This window comes from Chiloscyllium plagiosum, unplaced genomic scaffold (assembly GCF_037043375.1).
Source record: "Chiloscyllium plagiosum isolate Xiang-an unplaced genomic scaffold, Cpla_swu_hap1 HiC_scaffold_53X, whole genome shotgun sequence".
In the NCBI taxonomy this organism is placed as follows: Eukaryota; Metazoa; Chordata; class Chondrichthyes; order Orectolobiformes; family Hemiscylliidae; genus Chiloscyllium; species Chiloscyllium plagiosum.
Window position 1 is genome coordinate 16,310,634 of NW_028270191.1, and position 26,994 is coordinate 16,337,627.

Consider the following 26,994-nt stretch of genomic DNA (forward strand, 5'->3'; position numbering starts at 1 on the left):
TAGCATCCCCCAGCAATTTTTTTTTAAAACAAGTGTCACTATGCTATGTCCATTTCCAACACTAGCCACCTTAATGGTTTTTCTGAGAGAAATTTGGGATAAGAGAACAAATTATGGGCTATTATATATTGTTTTAATGTCTCTGCCATTTCCATATTCTCTATTATTATTTCCCCTGTCTCAGCATCAAAGAGACACACTTGTTACTCTGTTCTTTTGTTTATAGTTTTAGAACACATTAACTATCAGTTTCTGTACTTTTTCCTAGTTTACTCTCATCCTTTTACTTCCTCTGATCAACTTTTGGACATCTTTTGCTACTTTCTGAAATCCTCCCAATCTTTGTTGTGTTACTCTTGGTAGTATTATAAGCTTCTTTTAATCTAATACTTCTCTTCGTCTGTGGCTAACTAAAGATATTATGATCACTGGACTTTTTATTTATCAAAGGAATCTGTATTTGTTGAGAATTATCAAATATTTCTTTAAATGTTTGTCATTGCTTATCTATTAACATAACTGAAATCTAATTTCCAAATCTACTGAGAAAATTTGCCCCTTATGCCTATCTTGTTAGTTCACTGTCATATTCTAGCTTCAGACACATGTCTGTTACTTTTGAATTCACTGTGAAATTCAAGTTAACTTCAGTGATGGAGAAGTTTCTAGAAGTTATTTGGTGTCAAATTAGTAATCACATGGAAGAAGTTGGATTGATTAGGAAGAGTCAGCTTGGATTTCTAACAAGGAGATCATGCAGAGAATAGCTGTAAGCTCCAAAATGATATAGATGGGTTGGTGTAGTGGGCAGGAGAGTGGCAGGTGGAGTTCAATGGTGATAAGTGTGAGGTAATGCATTTAGGGAGGTCAAGCAGTAAAAGATAATACAGAATAAACAGGAATGTACTGAGAGGAATAGATGAAGTCAGAGACCTTGGCATGCGAGTGCACATATCCCAAAGGTAGCAGGACAGGTGGATAAGCTTGTAACAAAGGCATATGGAATGCACTCCTTCTTTGGTAGAGGTATAGAATAGAAGAGTAGGGATATAGTGATGAAACTGTATAAGACACTGTTAAGGCCACAACTGGATGTTGTCTGCAGTTCTGGTCATCCCATTACAAGGAGGACGTAATTGCTGTGGCTGTGGAGACAATGCAGAGAAGATTTACTAGAATGAGGCCAGGACTGTAGCTACAATGAAAGAGGGTGGGATTGTTTTCCCTGAACAGAGAAGGCTGAGTGGTAACATGATTGAAGTGTACAAAATCGTGAGGACTAGAGATAGAGTAGACAGGAGGAACCTGTTTCCCTTAGCAGAGATTCAAAAACCAGGGGTCATAGCTTGAATCTATGTGGCAGGAGGGTTAGAGGGGACATGAGGAATAACATTTGTACACTGAGGGTGGTTGGTGTCTGGAATTCACGCTGCCTAAGTTGGTGATGGAGGCAGAGGCCCTAAACTCTTGCAAAAAGTACGTGGATCTACACCTGGAGTTTTTGAAGAGGTAACCAAAGGTTCGATCAAGGTCATGCTGCTGATATGGTTTACATGGATTTCCAGCAGGTGTTTGATACAGTGCCACTCAACAGACTAGTGAGGCAAGATCTAGGTCATGACAAAAGCATCATGGATTCAAAATTAAGAGTGATAGGACACAGATTGATGGTTAAGAGATATTTTTCAGACTGGTGGAATGTTTGTAGTGGAAAAACAGAAATGATACAGCACAGAAGTGGGCCATTCCGCCCATCTTGTCAGTGCCAACATAGAGACATCCAGATGCCCTTTCTAATCCCATTTTCTTGCACACTGGCCCATAGCCCTGCAGCTTACAGGTGTAGATCCATGTACTTTTTGCAAGAGTTTAGGGCCTCTGCCTCCATCACCAACTTAGGCAGCATGAATTCCAGACTACTTGAAACAGCTTTATGTTCACAAGGGCAGCCATTGACCATTATCCTTTTACTAAGCCAACTTTAGATCCAGTTCATTCACATTACCCTGTATCACAACCATCTGATAAAGGAGCAGCACTCCAAAAGCTAGTGCTTCCAATTAAACCTGTTGGACTATAACCTGGTGTTGTGTGATTTTTAACTTTGTACATCCCAGTCCAACACCGGCATCTCCATATCATCACTGACCAGTCTGCCATGTGGGACCTTGTCAAATGCTTTACTAAAATCCATACAGATGACATTAACCGCACTACCCGCATTGATCCTTCTTATCACTTCCTCAAAGAATTCAATCAAATTTGTAAGGCATGATCTTTCCTTAACAAAGCCATGATGACTATCCCTGACTAGTCCGTGCCTTTTCTAAGTGAAAGTTTATCCAATCTATCGGAAGATTCTAACAATTTTCTCACCACCAAAGTAAGACTGACCGGCCTGTAATTGTTTGGCATTTCCTTTGTACCCTTTTTAAACAATGGAACCACAATTGCATTCCTCCAGTCCTCTGGTTCCTCACCTGTGTTGTGAAGATTGAAAAATAATCTTCAGTGTATCTGCTATCTCCTCCCTGACCTCTTTCAAAGTGCGAGGGAACAACCCATTTAGCCCTGACGATTTATCCACTTTCAAGGATTCTAACTCCTCTAACTTATAAATGACCTGGAAGAGGGGTTAGAAGGTTGGGTGAGCAAGTTTGCGGATGATACGAAAGTCGGAGGAGTTGTTGACAGTGAGGAAGGATGTGGCAGGTTACAGCAGGATATAGAGAAGCTGCAGAGCTGGGCAGAAAGGTGGCAAATGGAATTCAATGTAGCTAAATGTGAGGTGATTCACTTTGGGAAGAATAACAAAAAGATGGGGTACTGGGCTAATGGTCGGATACTTGGTAGTGTGGATGAGCAGAGGGATCTTGGTGTCCATGTACACAGATCTCTGAAAGTTGCCACCCAGGTAAATAGTGCGGTGAGGAAGGCATATGGCGTACTGGCTTTTATTGGTAGAGGAATTGAGTTCCGGAGTCCTGAGGTCATGATGCAGTTGTATAAAACTCTGGTGCGGCCGCATCTGGAATATTGTGTGCAGTTTTGGTCGCCATACTATAGGAAGGATGTGGAGGCACTGGAACGGGTGCAGAGGAGGTTTACCAGGATGTTGCCTGGTATGGAAGGAAGATCGTATGAGGATAGACTGAGACACTTGGGGCTGTTTTCATTAGAGAAAAGAAGGTTTAGGGGTGACTTGATTGAGGTGTACAAGATGATTAGGGGGTTAGATAGGGTTGACAGTGTGAACCTTTTCCCGCGTATGGAGTCGGGTATTACAAGGGGACATAGCTTTAAATTAAGGGGGGTAGATATAGGACTGAAGTTAGGGGTAGGTTCTTCACTCAGCGAGTCGTAAGTTCATGGAATGCCCTGCCAGCAGCAGTGGTGGACTCTCCCTCTTTATGGGCATTTAAGCGGGCATTGGATAGGCATATGGAGGATAGTGGGTTAGTATAGGTTATGTGGGCTTGGATCGGCGCAACATCGAGGGCCAAAGGGCCTGTACTGCGCTGTATTCTTCTATGTTCTATGTTCTAACACTTCCTCTCTTGTTATGATTATTTTGTCCAGGATTTCACACTGCTCGTCTTGGATTACTATATCCGCATCATCCCTTTCCTTTGTGAAAATAAAGAATTCATTTAAAATTCGTACCATTTCCTCTGCATCTTCACACAAGTTTCCTTCTTCATCTCTGATTAGGTCCCATTTTTTCCTGATCCAACCTTTTCCTCTTTATATACTGACAAACTATCTTTGGGTTTTCCTTTATCTTACTTTCTAATATTTTTCATTTTCTTTCTTTGATCTCCTTGTTTCTCTTTTAACTTGATCCCTGTACTTTCTACATGCTTATAGGCTATCTGCAGTTTTGAGTTTTTAGTGACTATCATAAACTTTCTTTTTCTGTTTAATCTTCCCCTGTATTTTTCCATAAAACAATGGGGGTCTAGATTTGGCAGTACCTTTCTTATTTTTGGAGGGGACATATCTGCTTTATGCTATAAGGATCTCACTTTTTAGCGCCTCCCACTGGTTTCCCACTGATTTATCCTTTGGCAGTGCTGTCCAATCCACTTCCGCCAAATCACTTCGCAGTTTTATAAAATTTGCCTTCCCCCAGTTAGAAACTGTTACTCCTGATTTTTCTCTGTCCCTTTCCATAATAATTCAGGGCAGCACGGTGGCTCAGTGGTTAGCACTGCTGCCCCAGGGTCCCAGGTTCGATTCCAGCCTCGGGCGACTGTCTGTGTTCAGATATCCTTGTCTGCGTGGGTTTCCTCTGGATGCTCCGGTTTCTTCCCACAGTCCAAAGATGTGCAGGTCAGGTGAATTAGCCATGCTAAATTGCCCAGAGGTTAGGTGTGTTAGTTAGAGGGAAATGGGTGGGTTACGCTTCGGCAGGTTGGTGTGGACTTGTTGGGCCAAAGGGCCTGTTTCCCCACTGTAGGGTATGTAATGTAATACTAAATCTAACCGAATTATGATCATTATCCCCGAAATAGTCACCCACTTGAGGATCATTTCCCAAAATAAATCCAGAATTGCATCTATTCTCGATAGGCTTGTCACGTATTGTTTAAAAATAAAAATCGCTGGATACAATATCTGAATTTTTCACTCTCAGTGCCCTTTATATTGTTTGAAGCCCAATTGATATTCGGATAGTACATATCTCCTCCTGTTATTGCCTCTTATTTCCGACAGGTAAAATTTTGTCTACATACATGTTCTTCCATCTGCCCGTCACTACTTGGGGGTCTGTAGTATATTCTTAGCCATGTGACTGCCCTTTGTTTTATTCAACCCGTAAAACCTCATTTGTTAACCCATACAGTCTATCGTACCTTCTCTCAACTGTAATTCATTCTTTAACCAATACTGCCATCTCCCTCCTTTTTTTGGTCACACACTATCCTGCCTGAAAACTCCACATTCTGGGATATTGAACTGCCAATTTTACCCTCCCTTAGCCAGGTTTCTGTTGTAGCAACATTGTGCTGCCATGTATCTGTCTGTGCCCTTAGTTCACCTGTCTTCTTTGTAATACTCCTTGTATAAACAACTCAACCCCAATTTCCTTTGGATGCTTTTAAACCTAGTTTGTTTTTGTTTTTCCAAGTCATAGAGAGAGAGAGTCATAGAGATGTACAGCACGGAAACAGACCCTTCGGTCCAACCCCTCCATGCCGACCGGATATCCCAACTCAATCTAGTCCCACCTGCCAGCATCTGGCCCATATCCCTCCAAACCCTTCTATTCATATACCCATCCAAATGCCTCTTAAATGTTGCAATTGTATCAGCCTCTACCACATCCTCTGGCAGCTCATTCCATACACGTACCACCCTCTGTGTGAAAAAGTTGCCCCTTAGGCCTCTTTTATATCTTTCCCCTCTCACCCTAAACGTATGCCCTCTAGTTCTGGACTCCCCCACCCCAGGGAAAAGACTTTGCCTATTTATCCTATCCATGCCCCTCATAATTTTGTAAACCTCTATAAGGTCACCCCTCAGCCTCCGAAGCTCCAGGGAAAACAGCCCCAGCCTATTCAGCCTCTCCCTAAAGCTCAAATCCTCCAATTCTGGCAACATCCTTGTAAATCTTTTCTGAACCCTTTCAAGTTTCACAATCGGAAGGAGACAGGTATTGCACGCAATATTCCAACAGTGGCCTAACCAATGTCCAATACAGCCGCAACATGACCTCCCAACTCCTGTACTCAATACTCTGAACAATAAAGGAAAGCATACCAAATGCCTTCTTCACTATCCAATCTACCTGCAACTCCACTTTCAAGGAGCAATGAACCTGCACTCAAAGGTCTCTTTGTTCAGCAGCACTCCCGAGGACCTTACCATCGGTGACGACATCACTAAATAATACTCTACCTCATGTTTCCTGATCCGAATCTGACCCATCTAAGCTTACTTTTTTGTTCCCATCCCCTGCCATGCTAGTTTAAAACCTCACCAACAAAATTAGTAAAAGCCCCATGAGGATATTCATCTCAGCTCTATCCATGTTCAACCAGTCAGGTCCCACCCTCCACAGATATGGTCCCAATGCCTCAAGAATCTAAGCTTCTTCTTGTGACACCATTTCTCCAGTGATGCATTAATTGGATCTATCCTCTTATACCTGCTTTCGCTAGCACATGACACTGGGAGTAATCCTGTGATTATTACATTTGAGGTCCTCCATTTTAATTTACTACCTAACTTCCTATGTTCAGCTTTAAGGTCCAGATCTCTTTGTTTACCTATGTGTTCCCCAATCACTGGCTATTCACCCTCTCGCTCCAGAATGTCCTGCCGTAGCTCCATGACGTCCCCGATGCTGGCACCAGGAAGTAACATCCCATTCTGATTCACAAATGCGGCCACAGAGGCGCCTGTCTGTATCCCTTACTATTGAATCCCTTATCACTATAGCCGTGCTGATCATTTTCCTCCCCTTCTGTGCAACAGAGCCACCTGTGCTACCATGAAATTGGCTGATGCTGCTTTCCTCTGAGATACCTTTCCCCTCCCTCCCCAGTTATATCCACCCACACTCAATCTTTTAGCTTCACCTACTCCCCATCTGACTTAACTCACTATTTTCACCCAGAGCACTCTTTTTTAGCTAAGCAGCACTCAGTGCAGAGTTCCCCAGGAGTCAGAATTAGGACCCTTGCTTTTCCTAGTATACATTAATGAGCTGGATCTTGGTATGCAGGGGACAATTTGAAAGCTTGCAGATGGCATGAAACTTGAAATTGTAAACTGAGAAATATGAACTCCAAAAGGACATTGATAAGTTGGTGCAGTGGGCAGATAAATGACAGATGAGGTCCAATGTAGAGAAGTGTGACGTGATACACTCTAGTTGGAAAAACATTGAAAGATAATATAAAATAGGGAGTACAATTCTATAGGTGGTCCAGAAGTAGAGGGACCTGGGTGCATATGTGCACAGCTCAATGAAGATCTGTGGAAACAGCTGGAGAGAGCAATTAAGAAAGCACACGGTGTCCTCTGCTTAACTAATGGAGTACAAAAGCAAGGAGGTGGTCCTTTACTTGTATAAGACACTTGTTAGACCTCAGCTGGAGTATTGTGTACAGTTGTCAGTGTCATGTTATAGGAAAGATGTGAATGCATTTGAGAGTGTGCAGAAGTGATTTACAAGCATAGTTCCAGGAATAAAAAACTTCAGTGATGAGGATAGATTGAATAAGTTGAGACTGTTCTCCTTGGAGAAGTAAGCTCAGAGCAGAGTTACAAGAGGTTTTCGAATGATGAGTGGCCTGGATAATGTAGATAGGAGAAGCTGTACCCACTCATAAAAGGAGCAGAATAAGAGGGCATAGATTTTCAGCGTTTGCAAAAGAAGCAAAGGTGAGGTGAGAAAAAAATCATTTTCACAGTGAGTAGTCAGGGTACGAATGCACTGCCTGGAAGTGTGATGGAGACAGAAAAACTGCAGATGCTGGAATCAAAATAGACAGGCAGGAGGCTGGAAGAACACAGCAAGCCAAGCAGCATCAGGAGGTGGAGAAGTTGATATTTCAGGTGTAACCCTTCTTCAGGACTGAGGATGCGTGTGGGGGGAGCTGCAGATAAAGGGGGTGGTGAAGTGGGGATAGGTGAAGACAGGTAGAGGGTACAACCTGGTTGGTCAATGGGAGGAATTAACCCGGTTGGTGGCAGGGAGCAGTAGAAGGGAGGAGGAGGGACTGGGGAGGGAGGTTTTTTGAAATTTGAGAACTCAATGTTGAGTTACCTGCTGGCACACCACCTCCCTCACCTCCAACCAGGGCCCTAAACAGTCCTTCCAGGTGAGACAGAGGTTCACCTGCCTCTCGTCCATCCTAGTTTACTGTATCCAGTGCTCCCAATGTGGTCTTCTTTACAACAGGGAGACCAAAAGTAAACCAAGGGAACAGTTCCCTGAGCATCTCAGCCGGGCCTGCAGGGGCCGACCGGACCTCCCAGTCACCAATCATTTTAATTCCCCTCCCACCCCCTTTCCAACATGACCATCCTCTGCCTCCTCCGTTGCCACAACAAACCAAACCACAAATTGGAGGAACAACACTTCATCTTCCATCTGGGCAGCGTATAGCCCGGAGGACTCAACATGGAGTTCTCCAATTTCAAATAACCTCCCTCCCCTTCCCCTGACTCCCTTTCCAGCCCCTCCCCCTCCCTCTACTGCTTCCTGCCACCAACTAGATTCATCTCTCCTATTGACCAACCAGGTCGCACCCTCTACCTGTCTTCACCTATCCCCACTTCACCACCCTGCCCCCCACCACTCCCTTTATCTGCAGCTCCCCCTTACACCCATCCCCAGTCCTGAAGAAGTGTTACACCCAAAATGTTGTCTTCTCCACCTCCTGATGCTGCCTGGCCTGCTGTGTTCTTCCAGCCTCCTGCCTGTCTAGTTTGGAAGTGTGATGGAAGCAGGTTCAATTGAGGCATTCAGGAGACCATTAGATAGTTCTTTGGAGATAGAAATGAGGTACAAGGAAAAGGCAGGAGATTGGCTCTAGATAATGATGCTCATTTGAAGAGCCAGTGTAAGCACAATGAGCTGAATCGCTTCCTCCTGCATTATGACAATTCTGTGAAATTTATCATTTTAAAGCAGCTGTAACTTCAATATGACAATTTAACCCTGTTTCAAGGCACAAGGAAACATTTAAAATAGCCCTTTCCTGATTGGCTCCATAATATGTTGCGCTTGCAAACTGGCTCAGATGCATTCTATGGAACTACTTCTGTCAATTTTAATTTGTCCATTCTATGAGATCAAACTCCCTGTGGTTTATAAAGCTACTTTGTTACAAACTCCTCCTATTTCTTCATCAATGTTTTGTCCAACAGTGTAACTGTTACAGGGGCTCATACCCTGTAATATTCTCACCAGTGTTTTCTCATCTCTTGTTATTCCCAACTCTACCTATCCTGATTCAACGGCTTCCTCCTTCGAGCCAAGATTCTTCTCATTATTTTTCTTACGTTATTCTCAGTGATCAGTGATCCCTGCTTTTCCATTTGACAGTCTTTTCAAAGCATCAAGTCATAGAATCCCGACAGTGCAGAAAGAGGCCATTCAGCCCATCAGGTCTGCACCAACCCTCCTGGCAGCATCCCACTCAGACCCACACCCTATTCCTATAACCCCACATGGTTTTTACCATGGTTAACCCACACATCTCTGGACACTATAATGGCAATGTTTAGCATGGCCAATCCACCTGACCTGCACATCTTTGGACTCCGGGAGGAAACTGGAGCATCCCAGAGGAAACCCACGCAGACACGGGGAGAATGTGCAAATTGTACACAGATGGTTGCCCAAGGCTGCAATTGAACCCAGGTCCTTGGCACTGTGAGGCAGGAGTGATAACCATTGTGTTACCATATCCTGCAATATTTAATTGCCAAATTGATTGCATAGTTTTTGTCTCTCTATAATGGCTTTTAGATTAATTCTGTTTATCTCTATTGGTGCCATTAATTCATCTAATCACCAATGCTTTGTACATTCAAACATTGTGCCTCTAATTTTAACTTGCTACCATTTATCAGTCAATCACCTAAAGCTTGAAGAGGGTCTTAATAGGTGTTGATTACTATTGAAGCTTAACTTAAAGCATGTCATATAATTTAAGTCAAAATACAAATAAACTATAATCTAGCCAATTATATTTTTGGCTCAGGGTCTAAGAGTACATGTGAATGCATAAGAAGGTTTGAATTAATTTACAGTTTCACTTAATGAAATTACTCAATCAATCCTTGATGTTTTATATCCTTCAGCTGTATGCATGAAAAAGTTCAGTAAAACCTTGCATCGTTCGGTTTCAGATCCAGGCACGATATACCCTCTTTTAGCATTTACTAAAATGACAGTTAGCACAATTCTAGCTTGTAATGGGCATGTGCTGCCTGCCATATTGCAGGCTTTATAGCCCTCTGAAAAATAGGTGTCCATGACCAAATTTCAATGCTATTATTTTTGTAACAGTGTCAATATGACAAATTTATTTTTAACAAGGATGAGCTAAGCAAGATACTGAAAGGTTAATTCTGAACTTTGTTTCCTGATCAGCAGTTTTGCAATTTGAATCCAATATTTTAATGCAAAGAACTGTACTCACCTTGTATTTTACTTCTGATCTCCACTTGATGCTTGAGTGCAGTGAGTTGAACTCAACAGCTTTGGTCTCATTTAATTCTTTGCTCTGGGCACGCCCAGTCTGAAACAGCCTTCATTATTCATTGATTCGCTGCAAGAACCAAGTTTTACAATTAATGGCTCTCTACATTTCTAATGTAGAGAGCCATTAAATTGGAATTTGCTGCTAATTGCTTTTAATTTGGTTTTAGGACAATGCTTTTAGTGATTTAATGGATCACTTAGTGTAAAAGTGCATTAGGTACAGGTTCTGCTAAGCCATAATCCAAAGCAAACGTAAAAGGCTATGCATTTCATCAATACATTTAAAGGGAAACTAGATAAGTACAGGATGGAGAAAGTTATAGAATGATGTTAATATGTTGAGATTAAGTAAAGTGAAGGAAGCTTGGGCTGAACATTGTCACTGGCTTAGACCTGTTGGTCTGTTTAGACTGTTTCTGTGTCATAGAATTATTTGCCTTGCTGTATTTACCCATGTGTTATTCAAAAATAGTTCTGAACCTATCCACTGATTATCGAGAACAAGGACTGGACACAATACTAGGTGTAGAATGAATTACGCTTAAGCAGAGTTAGATGCACATTGATTAGAATACTACTACTTACCCTCATGGATTCAACCTAGACTAATGCAATAACAGTCACTTTTCTCTGCTAATTGTAATTACGCTATTATCAGCATGGTGCCAACAATTTGCTGTGATGCACAGCCTGCAAGCACTACTTTGGGGTTAACTTGACATGAGGAATCTATTCCTGATGAAGGGCTTTTGCCCGAAATGTCGATTTTCTTGCTCTTCGGATGCTGCCTGACCTGCTGTGCTTTTCCAGCACCACTCTGACTAAAACCTTGACATGAGGAATGCCATTTCTGAATTCCACGTTCTGGCATATGTAATGTAAATTTACCTTTATTTTGGAACAATTGAGTGAACAATTGGAACCTCCAACTGCAGAAGCCATAAGCTTTCTAACAATGAAAAAAATGAAACTGCATTAAAGGGTGATTTTCTGACAGTGCAGTTAAAGTACCATAGGGACAGAAGTAAGCCATTTAAGCCCCTCAAGTATATTGTGACATTTAATTAGATCAGGGCTGATCTTGACCTCAACTCCATTTAATTCCTTTTGTTCCAAAGACTTTGATACCTTATCCCACAAAATTCTATTGATCTTAATTTTGAAAAGTTTAATTGATCCAACTTTAGGTAATACTTTGGGGTGTGAGTTTTAAATTTCAGTCCTAATATCTTAGTTCTAACTCTAAGATTATGTCCTTTTGCTCCACATTCCCTGAATAGAAAATTTCTCTGTCTTGAGGAAGAAGAACTTGCATTTGTATAGTTCCTTTAAAAACATTTCAAAGTTGTTTACAGCCCATTAAGTACTTTTGAACTGTTGTCATGTAGCAGCCTATTTGCACACACAGTCCCATAGACAACAGTATGACACTTACAAGATAATATGTTTTAATGATGTTGGTTGAGAGATATATTCTGGCCAGTACTTCGATCTTGCCTGCTCTTCTCCAAATGCTGTCATGAAGTCTTTATCTCAACAAATATTTCTTAAAATGTTATGTTATTTTTGAATATTGCAGAAAAAGAACCATACTTTTTGACTTTATCTTATCAGACCAGAATTGTAAGATAAGGTGTGACCTTCATGGTAACCTCAGCCATTGTGGGAATTGAACTCACATTGTTGGCATCACTCTGTATCATAAGCCAGCTGTCAAGTCAAGTCAGCTACCTGACCCGCAATTACCAAATCTCACAGGAACAAAATTTATACTGTGTGAGAAGAGTACGCAGATTGGTTCAGGTATTATTACGAAGAATGCACTGAAGAACAGTTAAATTCAAACCAGTGAACTATCCGTGAAATATGATCAAGTGTATGCCAGGACATTGTATGAAGCTAGGGAAGAAATTGCAGAGCCCCTTGCAGAGATATTTGTATTGACAGCCACGGGTTAAGTGCCAGAAGACTGGAGGGTGGCTAATATTGCAGCATCATTTAAAACTAAAAATCACACAACACTAGGTTATAGTCCAACAGGTTTATTTGGAAGCACTAGCTTTCAGAGCGCTGCGCTTTCATCAGGTTGTTGAAGGACGACCTCCTGAAGGAGCAGCGCTCCGAAAGCTAGTGCTTCCAAATAAACCTATTGGACTATAACCTGGTGTTGTGTGATTTTGAACTTTGTCCACCCAAGTCCAACACTGGCACCTCCAAGTCATGGTATTATTTAAGAAAGGCCGTAAGGAAAGGTCAGGGAGCAAAGACCAGTGAGCCTGACATCAGTGGTGGGTAAGTTATTGGAGGAGAGTCTGAGAGACAGGATTTTGATGTGCATAGGCTGATTCGGAAATATCAGCATGGCTTTGTATGTGGGAATTCTCATCTCACAAATTTGATTGAGTTTTTTGAAGAGGTGACCAAGAAAATAGATGAAGGCACAACAGTAGACATTGTCTGCATGGACTTTAGAAAGGCCTTTGAAAAGGTTATGCATGGTAGATTGATTAGTAAGGTTAAATCCACTGGATCCAGGGAGAGCTGCCAATTGGATACAAAATTTGGCTTGATGGTTTGAGACTGAGGGTAGTGCTGGAGGGTAGTTGTTCATACCAGAGGCCTGTTACCAGCAGTGTGCCACAAGCATTGGTGCTGAGTCTACTTCTGTTCCATCATTTATATAAAATTTGAATGAGAACATGGGAGGCATGTTTAGAAATTTGCAGATGACACCAAAATTGATGTTTTGGTGGATGATGAGGAAGTTATCTAAGAGTACAGTGGGATCTTGATTAACTGGGCCAGTGAGCCAAGAAGTGGCAAGTGGAGTTTAATTCAGGTAAATGTGAGGTGTTACACTTTGATAAGAAAAACCAAGGCAGGACTTGTCAGTTTAATCGTAAGGCCCTGGGGAGTGTTGTCACACAGAGACCTAGGGGTGCAGGTACATAGTTTCTTGAAAGTGGTGTCACGGATAGACAGGGTGGTGAAGAAGGCATTTGTCACGCTTGGTTTCATTGGTGAGAACAGAGTGTTGGAGTTGGGACATTATGTTGCAGCTGTACAGATATTGGTTAGATCATTTTTGGAATGCTGCATTCAATTCCAGTTGCCTTTCTATTGGAAGGATGTTGTTAAACTTGTGAGAGGGTGCAGAAAAGATTTACAAGGATGTTATCAAATCTGCAAGGTTTGAGTTATAAGGAGCGGCTGGACAGGCAGGTAGGAGGCTGACAGGCAACACTATAGAGGTTGATAAAACCATGAAGAGCATAGATTTAAGGTGAGACAGGAAAGATTTAAAAATGGACCTGAGGGGCAACTTTTTCACACAGAGGGTGGTGCTTATATGGAACGAGCTGCCAGAAGAAGTGGTGGAGGTGAGTAAAATTACATTTAAAAAGGCATTTGGGCAGGTGCACGGATAGGAAAGATTTATAGAGATTATGGGACGAGTTCGGTTTAGCAAACCTGGTCAGCATGGACGAGTTGGATTGAAGGGTCTGTTTCTGCGTTGTGACTATGATTGCATAGACAGATGCATTTAATTATGTAATCTAAGACTTAGGACAGATAATGGGGAAATATCGTTACAATAGACCACTGGAGTTAGAACCAAGATTAGAGTGGTGCTGGAAAAGCACAGCAGGTCAGGCAGCATCCGAGGAGCAGGAAAATCGACTTTTCGGGCAAAAGCCTTTCATCAGGAATGATGATCAGAAAATATTTTCCTGCTCCTCGGATGCTGCCTGACCTGCTGTGCTTTTTCAGCACCACTCTAATCTCCAGCATCTGCAGTACTCACTTTCGCCACTAGAGTTAGGAGTTGAAGCAGAGACAGTAGCCTGCAATTTCCTTGGGTTCTCTGAATCCACTGTCAATACTTTTATTGGAGGTGCAGTGGAGATCCTATTTAGGTAAATAGGATTTTGTTAAACCAGTGGATTTCAATATTTACAAATAGATTAGATAGTTTAAGGTGGATAAATGTGAATTGTTGTGTTTAAACAATTTGTTTCTGTGTTGTTTTATTTTACTATACATAATGGATGAGATATGATGAGCCTGGTCATTGTCATGGTTCAAGAGCTGGCACCAAGTGCTAAAAGTGTGAGATACCTAAGAGGCTTGCAGCAATATTAAGTGTGTGAGGTGAAGCTGTGAAATTATGATTCTTGCTTGATAGAAATTATTGATAGGTAAATGAAGGGGGTATGATGCATTGTGTAGTGTGAGGCTAGTGGTACAGTTGACAGAATGTGGCACTTTAAGGTGCATTCACTGACCTTAACCACTTGTCCATTGCTAGCATTGACCTCAATGGATGTCAGCTCCCACTGACTTCTCAGAATTTGTCTCCCTCCCTGTGCTTTGTTTATCTCCTGCACTCAGACCTCTAGGGCTGTCAAAGTCCGTAAGAACCTGCTTTCTTCCATGTAATGTCATTGGTCTTTCCGGTCCAAATTACTTCTGCAGTGCATTCTAATGTCTGCTCAACCGAAATGCATCTCATCTTTCAGCATTGCTGGCTTGCTTTAAGTAGTACAAGCATGTAAATTAGCAAGCAGCTGATGTTTGCATGCTGCTTTGCAACAAATGGATTATTTACATAAAGATTGGTTACATGTTGATTCATTTCTTCAAGTCCTGCCTGAAATAGCAACCTAAATTCTGTACTTTAGAAAAGGCAAAATACTATGTACTTTAGTCTCTGGCTTAATTACACAAGTTTTTGATAACAAGAGTGCTGCCACTGAGCCAAGATACCCAGGCAAAGATGGAATAAATAATCAAAACTATAAACTAAAGGTTGATTATATATGGATTTTCACTCTTTATTATATAGTAATACATGTACATGCAGGAATATTCCACTTTATCAATTTAAGTGAGCTACATATTCAAGTGCTCAAATCACAATGTGCTATTGTGGAACTATACATTTAGCAAAAGTAGCAGTTTGTTTTATGCTAGTTATGTTTTTTCTTTAATAAATGTAATTTTAGTTGAAAATATCAACAGCAATCACACTTATCATGTAACAAACAAAATAATGGCTACATAATTCATATGAAATGAAAGCTCTAGATATTGAAGAATGTAAATTATAAATAGCTGGTTGGTTTTTACTACTTAGACCAGTCCCGTCATTTCCTGACTGACATACAAAGAAGAGGAGCAGTAAGCTTAAGGAGAAGGGCAATAAATACACCCTCTGCAAGTTCCCCTCCAAGCCATACACCATCCTGACTTGGAAATATATCACCATTCATTCAGTGTTGCTGGGTCAAAATCCTGGAACTCCCTCCCTAACTGCACTATATTTCCACAAGGACTGCAGTGGTTCAAGAAAGCACCTCACCACCTCCTCAAAGGATGAAGGATGAGCAATACATGATGGCCTAGCTAGTAACCCCACCTACATCCCATGAACTAATTAAAAGAAAAATCAGGAACCAGAATGAAATCATCAAATTGCACTAACTGAACCAGAGAGAAACCTGGACTTTAAGGACTGTCTGGATGTAAACTTTCAAACATTGCACCTGAAGTTTAACTCCACCTTAAAAAAGAAACCTTAGGTATGAACACTAAAATTGATTATCAATAGTTGACATTATCTTGCCTGACCATGTCTTTCAATATATATTGATTACTCTTGACTGTTGATCAAATATTACGATGTAGTCTTTTAAACCATTTTTATATACAAATACTCAAAAGGAACAAAATACTCAAAAGGAACAAAATCCAAATAATGTATCATTATACAAAAGTCGTACAATATTGTAAGTTTCTATTAGAATTAAAGATGAATCCTTGCAGATCTGATTATCGAATTGTGGGATTGTCAAATTTAAAAAATCAAAATATGAACAGCATGACCCAGGCTGAATGTTAGAGGAAAGAATTTTCATTTATAATAGTACCTTTCACAGCCACAGGACATTCCAGAGTGTCCCACTTAAGTCTGTTTCAGCTGATCAGATACAGGATCCTTGAGTACAGTAGTTCAGTGGACCTTTTCCAATCAGAAGACTAATTTGGTTTTTTGCAGGTTCCTTGTGGATTTGCACAGATTGGAATGTTTGCTATTTAATAACCCTTCCCAAAACTTGCTTAGTAAAGTATTTTGTATTGAAAGATCCTCCCTTTCCACAGTGATACTTCGTTCATTTTGTAAATAGTTTCCAAAATGCTGATATCAATACTTGGCAGTCTACTTTACGATATCATCAGTCTTGGTTTTCAGGAGTGATATTTCATTAATTGATCATGGACCTAGAATTTAAGGAAAAATCAATGGATCGAAGGAATCTATAGACTTGTACAAGGATAGTCGACAAAAGGAAAGAAAAACATTAGTGGTTTCCTTGCTATTATGAAGGGGATCACTGGGCCTGAAACATCAACTCTATTTCTCTTTCAACAGATGCTGCCAGATGAGCTGAGTTTTTCCAGCAATTTCTGTTTGTGTTGCTGTATTGTTAATCTTCAGGAAAACCATATTGCAGCTTTTAAACAATCGAAAACCTGATGTGAAAATCTTGGATGCATCAGAGTGAAATCTGTACAGAGTAAAGTTACACTGGGTCATGATTGATTTTGCTGCATGAATACATAATACATTTTAACAACATGTATACAAAAAGCTTTCTCAAAGCTAATGACATAAAAGATTCAATTGAAAACCCTGGTATATAGCCATAAAACATTTGTGCATACTATTTATGCAAAACTCCAAAATATGGACTATTTGGTTATAGAAGGTATCTTAATACGGTACACAATGTTTATCTCTGAAGTTAATTCAATTTTATTCACCGTGGAGTCAAACTATGAACAGGGTCCGGCAGTACTCATAGCTCCATCTGTGGCCTTCCATCATTCTAACATGGTACTTGTTGCTATGTTCTCAACATGTTATTTCCATGCTTAATCACACTTTTCTGCTAAAATTAGACCGCTGCTTGCACAACAAATATTCCAGTGGAGCAAGTTTTCCCAGTTTTGACACACCTCATCTCAGTTTTGCTCAGTGCATGGCTTGCCTTTAAAGGGCATTGTGAACATAGTAACTTTTTTGCTGTTTATATATGCACTATAAACTACCCATATATATTTCCATCTGTTTCATTTGCAATTGCACATTTGTCTTGGGAACTTCACAGAGCCCAGAACAATTCTACTATATTGTAAAGCTGTTCACACTACTGGCTTCTACCCAAAGCATGGGAAACCTTTATTTTAAAATGTGTTGTCACTAAAACCCTTCAATATCTTTGTATTAACTGGGATAGAAAGTCTAGGCAGAAAAAACACAGGATAACAGTAATAAATTTGGACTGGTAGGGAGCAACATCCTTGCAAGATGTTCCTTAAGTGTTGTGCCACAAGGAAGTTGAAAAAGGCCCACACACTTAAAGCTGCAGTGCACTATGGGAAAAAAGGTTAGAGGACATATTGCACAATATTTATGTAGACTGTTTTTCAGGATTTCTTGGCAGCTACCTAAAACAAATGCTGAGTCAATGCCACTCAGAATTCCTGAGCAGCCCTGGTGGAAAAGGTACATATACGGATCCAGACAGAGTAAGAGTAATATCTTTGCTATGGAATACTTTGGGAACACTCTCGGCAGCATTGATGGCCTGATATTCACCTGCAATGTGTGAGCTGCCTGTAAAGTTTTGGTGCTCTGGCAAATAAAATGTTAATGAGGTCCAATGTCCAAATGCTGCAGTAGGTTTGAGCCCCAAAACGCACACAAGCAATTTCTACCTTATTATTTCGAGAGGCTCGTTCATTGCTTGTCTTCAGCAAACCTGGTTCAGTCTAAATGCATAACAACCCATTCTAAACTGAAATTGGTCTATAAACTAAACAAAGCCCAATATTATATCTCAGGGTGGGGTGAGCGAGGGCTTCATCACTCCTAATGAAGGGCTTATGCCTGAAACGTCGACTCTCCTGCTCCTTGGATGCTGCCTGAGCTGCTGTGCTTTTTGAGCACCACACTCTTCGACTCTGATCTCCAGCACCTGCTGTCCTCACTTTGTCCAAGGTGGGCAAGGGGCAGGTTTGTGTGGGTAGCACAGGACAGGAGGGGGTATAACCACTGTTGGTGCACTGCTGAAGAGGGGGATGGTAATGTGCTGTGTATGTGAGGAGCTATTGCTGAAATACTGGTGTCCACGCTGTAGCCTACACTATTGTTCTGTAGGATGCTACAAGAAACATACAGATTATGGTAAATCCCAGGATAGTTCTTTAAGTTCCATGATGTAGAATTTAGTATTTTGGATTAATTTCTTGAATAAGTATTGGAAAGTTGTCTATGCTAGGGAACAAGACTGCTTTCCACACTCTTGGAACAGTACACTGCTATCAACTATTACACAACTTCTATCAATCATAACATGAAATTCAGTCCTGCCTGAGTTCCATTTTCTGTACACCTTCTTTTCCAGTGTGAAAGTTACATTTTTCATACTAGCAATCCTTATAAAGTTTTCATTCAGACTCCAATTTTACATTAAATGATAGAATTGCATTGATGCCTCTTGAACTTCTTTCACATAGGACGCTTAGGATAAATAGATTTCCATTGCATTATGTCTGAGCTAAATCTGTTCTAGTCATTGAAAAGCATCACAGTTTCCAAGAACATCTCCACCCCACTCCTTTCTTTCCCCACAGATATCATACTGATGTTTAGATAAACTTCAAACACGAGAAGGGACTAATGCTGTAGACGGTGAATAAGCAATGTGGCTTTCTCAATTCCCTGAAGGCAGTCTCTGGAACTTACTTGATGAATTAAAACAAATAACATAGTAATTGAATATAAAATGTCATTAAAAATTGTAACATAATACTTTAAGTGGTATAAAATACTTCAACTGAAATAAAGCCATTAAAAATAGTTGGTCATAAAACAAAAACAAACTCAATATTGGGTTTAATAAAGCCACAGAACCACTCTATTCTTCCTTCAAATCGAACCTGTAACATGAAGAGAAAATGTATTTTAATATCTAGTATTTTTGAAAAAATAAATTTAAAAAATGTTTTCTGTCTCTAGCACTGACACCTCACTGTGGAACAGATTTGAAGACACTGACCACCCTGTAGTGGGTCACAAAAATGGTGTTACCTTCATATGTCACCCAAAACAATTAATGATAAGGTGGTGCCGATGTTGGACTGGGATGGACAAAGTTAAAAATTACACAACACCAGGTTATAGGTCCAACAGGTTTATTTGGAAGCACTAGCTTTCGGAACGCTGTTCTTTTATCGAGTGGCAGTGGGGCCACTAGCCTGCCCCACTAGTTACCTGATGAAGGAGCAGCACTCTGAAGGCTAGTACTTCCAAATAAACCTGTTGGACCTATAACCTAGTGTTGTGTGATTTTTAACTTAAGCAATTAATGCATTTTTTAATCAACCTGTTTGGACATGTTATAACAGACCTCCAGCCAGCTATGAGTTGAAGCTGGACCTTCTGGCCCAGAATTAGGATCACTACCACTGCATGACAGACCCCTGCCTAAACAACAAATATTGTTAATGACAGTATAGCTGAGCCTAATACTGTCTTCATCTTTTTAGTGACATAGCTGATGATAACACTAGTATTACTATTTATTTGTCACAAAGGAAACCATTTTAAAAAAATACAATAACATGTGGAAATGGCAGTACTGGTCCAAAATCATTAGAGTCATAGAGATGTACAGCACGAAAACAGATCATTTGGTCCAACTCGTCCATGCCGACCAGATATCCCAACCCAATCTAGTCCCACCTGCCAGCACTTGGCCCATATCCCTCCAAACCCTTCCTATTCATATACCCATCCAGATGCCTCTTAAATGACGTAATTGTACCAGCCTCCACCACTTCCTCTGGCAGCTCATTCCACACACGTACCACCCTCTGAATGAAAAAGTTGCCCCTTAGGTCTCTTTTATATCTTTCCCCTCTCACCCTAAACCTATGCCCTCTAGTTCTGGACTCCCTGACCCCGGGGAAAAGACTTTGCCTATTTACCCTACCCCTGCCCCTCATGATTTTGTAAACCTCTATAAGGTCACCCCTCAGCGTCCGACACTCCTGGGAAAACAGCCCCAGCCTGTTCAACCTCTCCCTAAAGCTCAAATCCTCCAACCGTGGCAACATCCTTGTAAATTTCTTCTGAACCATTTCAAGTTTCACAACATCTTTCCGATAGGAAGGAGACCAGAATTGCATGCAATATTCCAACAGTGGCCTAACCAATGTCCTCTTAACTTCTACTGCTCTTTTACTTCACATTAACAATTTCTGCTAATCATCCTGGGTTGCAAAACTTGTTGCTGCTCACTCTCTGAAAACATGAATCCCGAACCCCTGTATTCACTATGAGGAGATTGACCATATTACATTCTGTAGTCATCAGCTAAGGGAAAATCTCCATTACCATTATTGAAGAAAACGGAAAAGGAGAAAAAAAAATCAGAAGGTGCGGAAATATCACTGTGAACTTGGGAAAGATCAATTACTGCTAAAATATGGTAAACATCGCATAAAAATTGTTAACTGACAGTGATATACAACTCCTTAGCCCAATTCATATTCGAACAATATGGATTGTTCACTTACCACTGTGTTATCTCCTGAGTCAAGTCAAGTGGTGACAGATCAAAATGGAGCTGGAAAAGAAGCAAAAAGGACCTGGTTGGAATGCAGATTTAGTAAAATTAAGCTGACAGGGCAAAGAATAATAGCTAGTTAGAAGTAGTTACAAGAGGGAAATGATCATAATCCTGCCAACATTCTCATACTGAGAGAGTCCTCCTGCAAGTTCATGATTTACCCAAGGTTCTTATAAAATCCTAATCAGACTATCATTCTTTTTCTTTTATTTTTCTCATTTTTGGTTTGGAACTGTGAGTTGAGAATTGAACTCTGAACAGCAGTTTGTTTTTTAAATAAAAGGAGAGAACAAAAGACTGATGTTTGCTGTTAGAAACCGGCCTGGAAAGGTAATGCAAGTTAAGTGTTGCTCGAACAAAACTATAGATGAACTGGCACCAAGAGGTTGTTATGCTCTGGGACTGCAGTGGGTTAGATATTGAATTGGTTAATCAAGAGAGGACCAGTGCTGGCCGGCCAACCCCAGCAAATATTGAAAAATAAGCAGAAACCAAAGGGTGAACTGTGTTTTGACTGGGCTTTTGGGCAGGCGGTAGTGTTTCTTTGGAAGCTGCAGGACTGTTTTTTTTTATTTTGCACTCTCTGGTACAGTGAAAAGAACCCCAGTCCCTAAGAAATAAGGACAAGTCTCCAGAGGTCTGTGGAACCAGTCTGCATTGACTGGTGATTTCAGAATTAAAGCAATATACAATCCTACTTGCCTAGAATACAACCTATGCATTTCATGCAGGCTTGGTATCCATTGTTGAAATGGTAATCGGACTGGTAACTTAGGATTCTTTTTTTGTTTTTAATTTATCCCTTAATTGTGTCTGTTTGTTGGTACATGCTGTCACAAAGCTAGTCCTTTTTCTTTTCTAAAAGCTGTTCCTTGGCTCAAGGAGACTCTGTCCTTGATTTTTTCCAGAGGGGTAATAAACCAGGCTGGGCTCCGATCAGTCTGGTTTGGTACAGAGATTAAAGGGTATTGAGAGGCCTTTTGTTTATATGTAAACAGATGAGACTTCAGGCCAAACTGTACATGCTTTAGAAGTGACCTGTATAAGGAAAGGGGAATGGTCAGCTCTCCAGCTGAGCTGAGCAGAGCAGTTTTTAGTTCAGTCTTCAGCTGGCTGAGAGTTCAACAGTAACTCTCTCTCTCCTTCTAACTTCAACCAGTAAGCACATGTTCCATTCATACTGGTTTTTAAAGGGAGTTTGCTTATTGGGACTGTTGTGTGTATTCGGAACAGCATACTTCAGTCTAGTTTGGATCGACTGAGTTCTGTAGGGGTTCTTTATTCTGTTCTTTGTGTTTCATTGTGCAATTTTGTGAATAAATGTTTTGTCTGTTTTAAACCTGGTAGTCAATCTTGCTGACTTACTCTGGGTAATTTTCACTGTACACTTGCTGAAACAAATTGCAAAGTTATGGTCTGGGCTGCCTGTTTAAGAATGTTTTGAGTTGTCTGGCCTAGTCCATAACAATGGGGGAGGTGGGGGGGTTGGTGATCAAAGAAGATTGGCCTCAGATCAGATATATTAATTAGATTGCCTTATAGTTATCTATGTTCTGCAAAGTTATATTATTAATAATTGTTAATTTTTGTTTAAGTTATAAACTTTGTTCCGCAATTGATTATTTGTGAAATCTAGTTAGGGACAAATAAGCAATTTAGGGTCATTGAATGTTTTAAATACACTGTGTTGCAAATTCAGCGCTATCTAGTCTCAGATGATCTAAGTTGCTATCCCAGTGTCATAACAATCCTCAGGATTAATGCAGCTTCTGGCTATTGAATCGTGATAATTTTTAAATAATTTGCATTGGAATTATGAATGAGTTATGTTGAATTGTTACACAGTTACAATTTTTGTGCAAATTGCACAAGTGTACAATACCTTTCCAATCTCTCTGGACATGAAGGAAACACTGTTCTTCACAGTGAGCTCCAGTTTTCTTTTCTGTGCTTCCTCCAATGATATTTCAAACTCAAATCTAATGGGGGGGGAACAAAAAGCACAAGGTCCAGAACAAGTAAAGACCATTCAGCCTAGATGCATCCAGAGTCCCTATATGTATTCCTTACCACACTAACTGTTGATCCCTGATTTTAGGGACACCAGCTTCCTGCCACAACTTTTCCAGAGAGAGAAAAATAAATAAATTGAAATGTTTTTATTGCCTTACTAACTTATGATTCCCTCTTCTTGACAGATTTTAATTCATACCCATTTCCAATATTTCAACTGACTCCAAACCAACTTTTTCCCTCAAGAGGGTGTTCCAGATATGGGGTAAAAGGGACAGATTTCTTCTGATTTGAATGTAAAGGAGTTGTGTAGAACATTTCACAAACCAATTAAAAATAATTTACTGTGATTGTGGAGGCAACTTGAATAGGGAATCTAATCAGATTATTCGAAGTGCTGTAATATTGTTTATAAAATACAGTAAAATACAAGTTATGTGCCTACTATTCTACTAAAATTCCCTCAAGTCATACATTTCTCTCGCATTCTTGGAAGTTGTAAACATGTGCAAAGGTCAAATTTGGTGGCTTCATTTTTATGTTGAAATAAAGGTTCAACACAGCAGGATGATTAAAAATTTACAATTATGTTACCACTATTATTTCAAAGTATCCTGACAATAACACTGCCTCTTTCGGTATATTGGGTATTTCCTTTCTTAGTTCCAAGCCTGTTAATAAATCTATAATTGTTTTGGCCCGCTTTCCCTCTGTTTTTCATTTACTCTTCCCTCCTTTTTCCTTGATTTCTTATTCCTTCAGTTTCTCTTCCTTCTCCTCCACAGAAACATAGAAAACAGAGGAATAGGATTAGGCTATTTAACTCTTCGGATCTGCTCTATTATTCAATATGATCATAGCTGACCATCCAACTCAATACCCAGTTCCTACTTTCTCCCGATAACTTTTGATCCCTTTAGTCCCCTCAGAACTATATCCAACTCCTTCTTAGAAAACATTCAACATTTTGGTTTCAGTTGTTTTTTTGTGGCAGAGAATTCGACAGGCTGGGTGAATACATGTTTCCTCATCTCAGTCCTAAATGGCCTATCCTGTATCCTTCAACTGTGACCCCTGGTTCTGGACTCCCTGGTTATCAGGAACATCCTTCCTGCATCTTGTCCTGTTAGAATTTTATAGGTTTCTATGAGATTCTTCCACCCCCCCACAAACAAAAATCCAGTGAATATAATCCTAATCAATCCAATCTCTCTTCATATTATCAATTCTGCCAGCCCAGCAATCAGACTGGTAAACCCTTGTTACACTCCCTCCATAGCTATAACATCCTTCCTCAAATAAAGAGACCAAAACTGCACACAGTACTCAACAAGGCCCTGTATAACTGCAGGTAACACGTCCTTGCTCCTGAACTTCAGTAAAGCCTTTGATAAGGTCCTAATTAGTAAAGTTAGATAACATGTGATTTAGGGTGAGCTTGCCAATTGGATACAAAATTGGCTTGACAGTAGGAGATCCAGTGGGTGGTGGAGGATTATTTTTTGGACTGGAGGCCTGTGAACAGCGGTGTTCCACAGGGATCGGTGCTGGGTCCACTTTTGTTTGTCATTTATATAAATGATTTGGATGAGAATATAGGAGACATGGTTAATAAGTTTGCAGATGACACCAAGATTGGTGGTATAGTGGACAGTGAAGAATGTTAACTAAGATTACAAAGAGATCTTGATCAATTAGGAAATGGGTTGATGGAGTTTAATTTGGATAAATGAGAGGTATTGCATTTTAGTACAACAAACAAGGGCAGGACTTATACAATTAATGGTAGAGCCCTGGGTAGTGTTGTAGAACAGAGATACCTAGGGCTTCAAGTACCTAAGCCTTTGAAATTTGCATCACTGGTAGACAGGCTGGTTAAGAAGGTGTTCAGCACACTTGCCTTCACTGCTCAGTTCATTGAGTATAGGAATTGGGACATCATGTCGAGATTTTACAGGATACTGGTGAGGCCTCTGCTGGAGAACTGTGTGCAGTTCTGGTCACCCTGCTAGGAAGGATATTATTAAATGGGAGAGGGTTTAAAAAAGATTTGCAAGGATGTTGCCTAGAATGGAGTAATAGGAAGAGGCTGGATAGGATGGGACTTCTTTCACTTGAGTGTAGGAGGTTGAGGGATCACCTTATGGAGGTTTATAAAATCATGAGGGACATGGATAAGGTGAATAGCAAGGGTCTTTTCCCTCAGGTGGGAGAGTTCAAAACTAGAGGGCATATTTTTAAGGTGAGAGGAGAAAGTTTTAGAAAGGACTTGAGGGGCAACATTTTTTCGAGAGAGTGGTTCATTTGTGGAATGAACTGGCAGAGGAGGTGGTGGATGCAGGTACAGTTACAAAATTCAAAAGACATTTGGATAAGTACATGAATAGGAAAGGTTTGGAGGGATATGGGCCAAACGGAGAGAAGTGGGACGATTTTAGTTTGGAAACATGGTTGGCATGGACTAGTTGGATGGAAGGGTCTGTTTCCAGGCTTTATGACTGTGACACTCGTTATGAAGGCCAACGTCCCATTTGCCTTCTTCCCTGCTTGATGTACCGACATGCTTACTTTCAGTAACTGGTGTACAAGGACACCCAAGTCTCGCTGTACCCCTGCCTTTCTCAACCTATTGTCATTTAGATAAAAATCTGCCTTTCTGTCTTTCCTCCCAAAGTGGATAAGCTCACATTCTCTCACCCACTCCATAAGTTCCTCAAGTAATGTGCGCTCCTTACATGTCATTATACTCTGGATTGATTGTTTTCTTTTTTATACTTGTCTTCCTCTTTGTCACTCGATTTTTGTCAGGAAGCAGAATTAGAGAGACATACGGATCAGGGATCTCCTTGGAATGAAGCTTCAGATTCCTGCAACAACCAACCAACCAACATTCAGCAAAACTTTTGTACATATTTCATGTGTAGATTTCATTGTATTGTAGAGATCATTTTCAGCAGGAGACTTCTGTAATTTTAACTCTTCCAGTGCCAGTGAGTGTGGTGACTTTTGTGGGTTGCTATCCATGTTCTTTTTTTTGTTCCCTAGCTGACAGGTGAATGTAACTTGTAGTCACAACTATTAGAATGGGAAAGTCAGTAGTTTGGAGGCAAATTAAACCCAAGGGACTCAAATGTGAGAGGCATAATTGGGAAACTTCACAGAAGACCCAAAATTTAGCTGGATAGTTGATAGTGAAGAGGATGGATGTTGTCTGCAGGAAAATATCAATGGTTTGATTGCATCGGTGGAAAACTGGCAAACGGAATTCAAACTGGAGAAGTGTCCTCTGGGCCGGATGGGATCTATCCTAGGATCCTCTGGGAAGCAAGGGAAGAGATTGCCGAGCCTTTGGCATTGATCTTCAAATCATCATTGTCTACAGGAATAGTGCCTGAGGACTGGAGGATAGCAAATGTGGTTCCCTTGTTCAAAAAGGGTAGTAGAGACAACCCTGGTAATTACAGACCAGTGAGTCTCACTTCAGTTGTTGGTAAAGTGTTGGAAAAGGTTATAAGAGATAGGATTTATAACCATCTAGAAAAGAATAATCTGATCAGGGACAGTCAGCATGGTTTTGTGAAGGGTAGGTCATGCCTAACAAATCTTATTGAGTTTTTTGACAAAGTGACCAAACAGGTAGATGAGAGTGAACCGGTTGAGTGGTTTATATGGATTTCAGCAAGGCGTTCGATAAGGTTCCCCACAGTAGGCTATTATACAAAATGCGGAGGAATGGGATTGTGGGAGACATAGCAGTTTGGATCAGTAATTGGCTTGCTGAAAGAAAACAGAGGGTCGTAGTTGATGGAACATGTTCATCTTGGTGTCCAGTTACTAGCGGCGTACCGCAAGGGTTGGTGTTGGGTCCACTGCTGTTCGTCATTTTTATAAATGACCTGGATGAGAGCTTAGAAGGGTAGGTTAGTAAATTTGCGGACGACACTAAGGTCAGTGGAGTTGTGGATAGTGACGAAGGATGTAGTAGGTTGCAGAGAGACATATATAGGATGCAGAGCTGGGCTGAGAGGCGGCAAATGGAGTTTAATGTAGACAAGT

The 26,994-nt window shown here is 40.6% G+C and overlaps 2 protein-coding genes across 2 annotated transcripts in view; one reads left to right on the forward strand and one right to left on the reverse strand.

The window, feature by feature from the left end:
• The window catches only part of LOC148134653 (uncharacterized), a 103,469-nt gene that overhangs the window by 19,660 nt on the left and 56,815 nt on the right, over positions 1-26,994 (forward strand). The window lies entirely within an intron of this gene.
• The window catches only part of esyt1a (extended synaptotagmin-like protein 1a), a 162,132-nt gene continuing 150,173 nt past the window's right edge, over positions 15,036-26,994 (reverse strand). Inside the window, exons 28-31 of the mRNA XM_087985548.1 lie at positions 25,674-25,805; positions 22,808-22,904; positions 20,873-20,922; positions 15,036-19,231 (exon numbers count right to left, since the gene is read on the reverse strand). Of these exons, the coding sequence (XP_087841674.1) occupies positions 19,210-19,231; positions 20,873-20,922; positions 22,808-22,904; positions 25,674-25,805 (301 nt within the window). The 3' untranslated portion in view covers positions 15,036-19,209. The remainder of the gene's footprint in view (positions 19,232-20,872; positions 20,923-22,807; positions 22,905-25,673; positions 25,806-26,994) is intronic.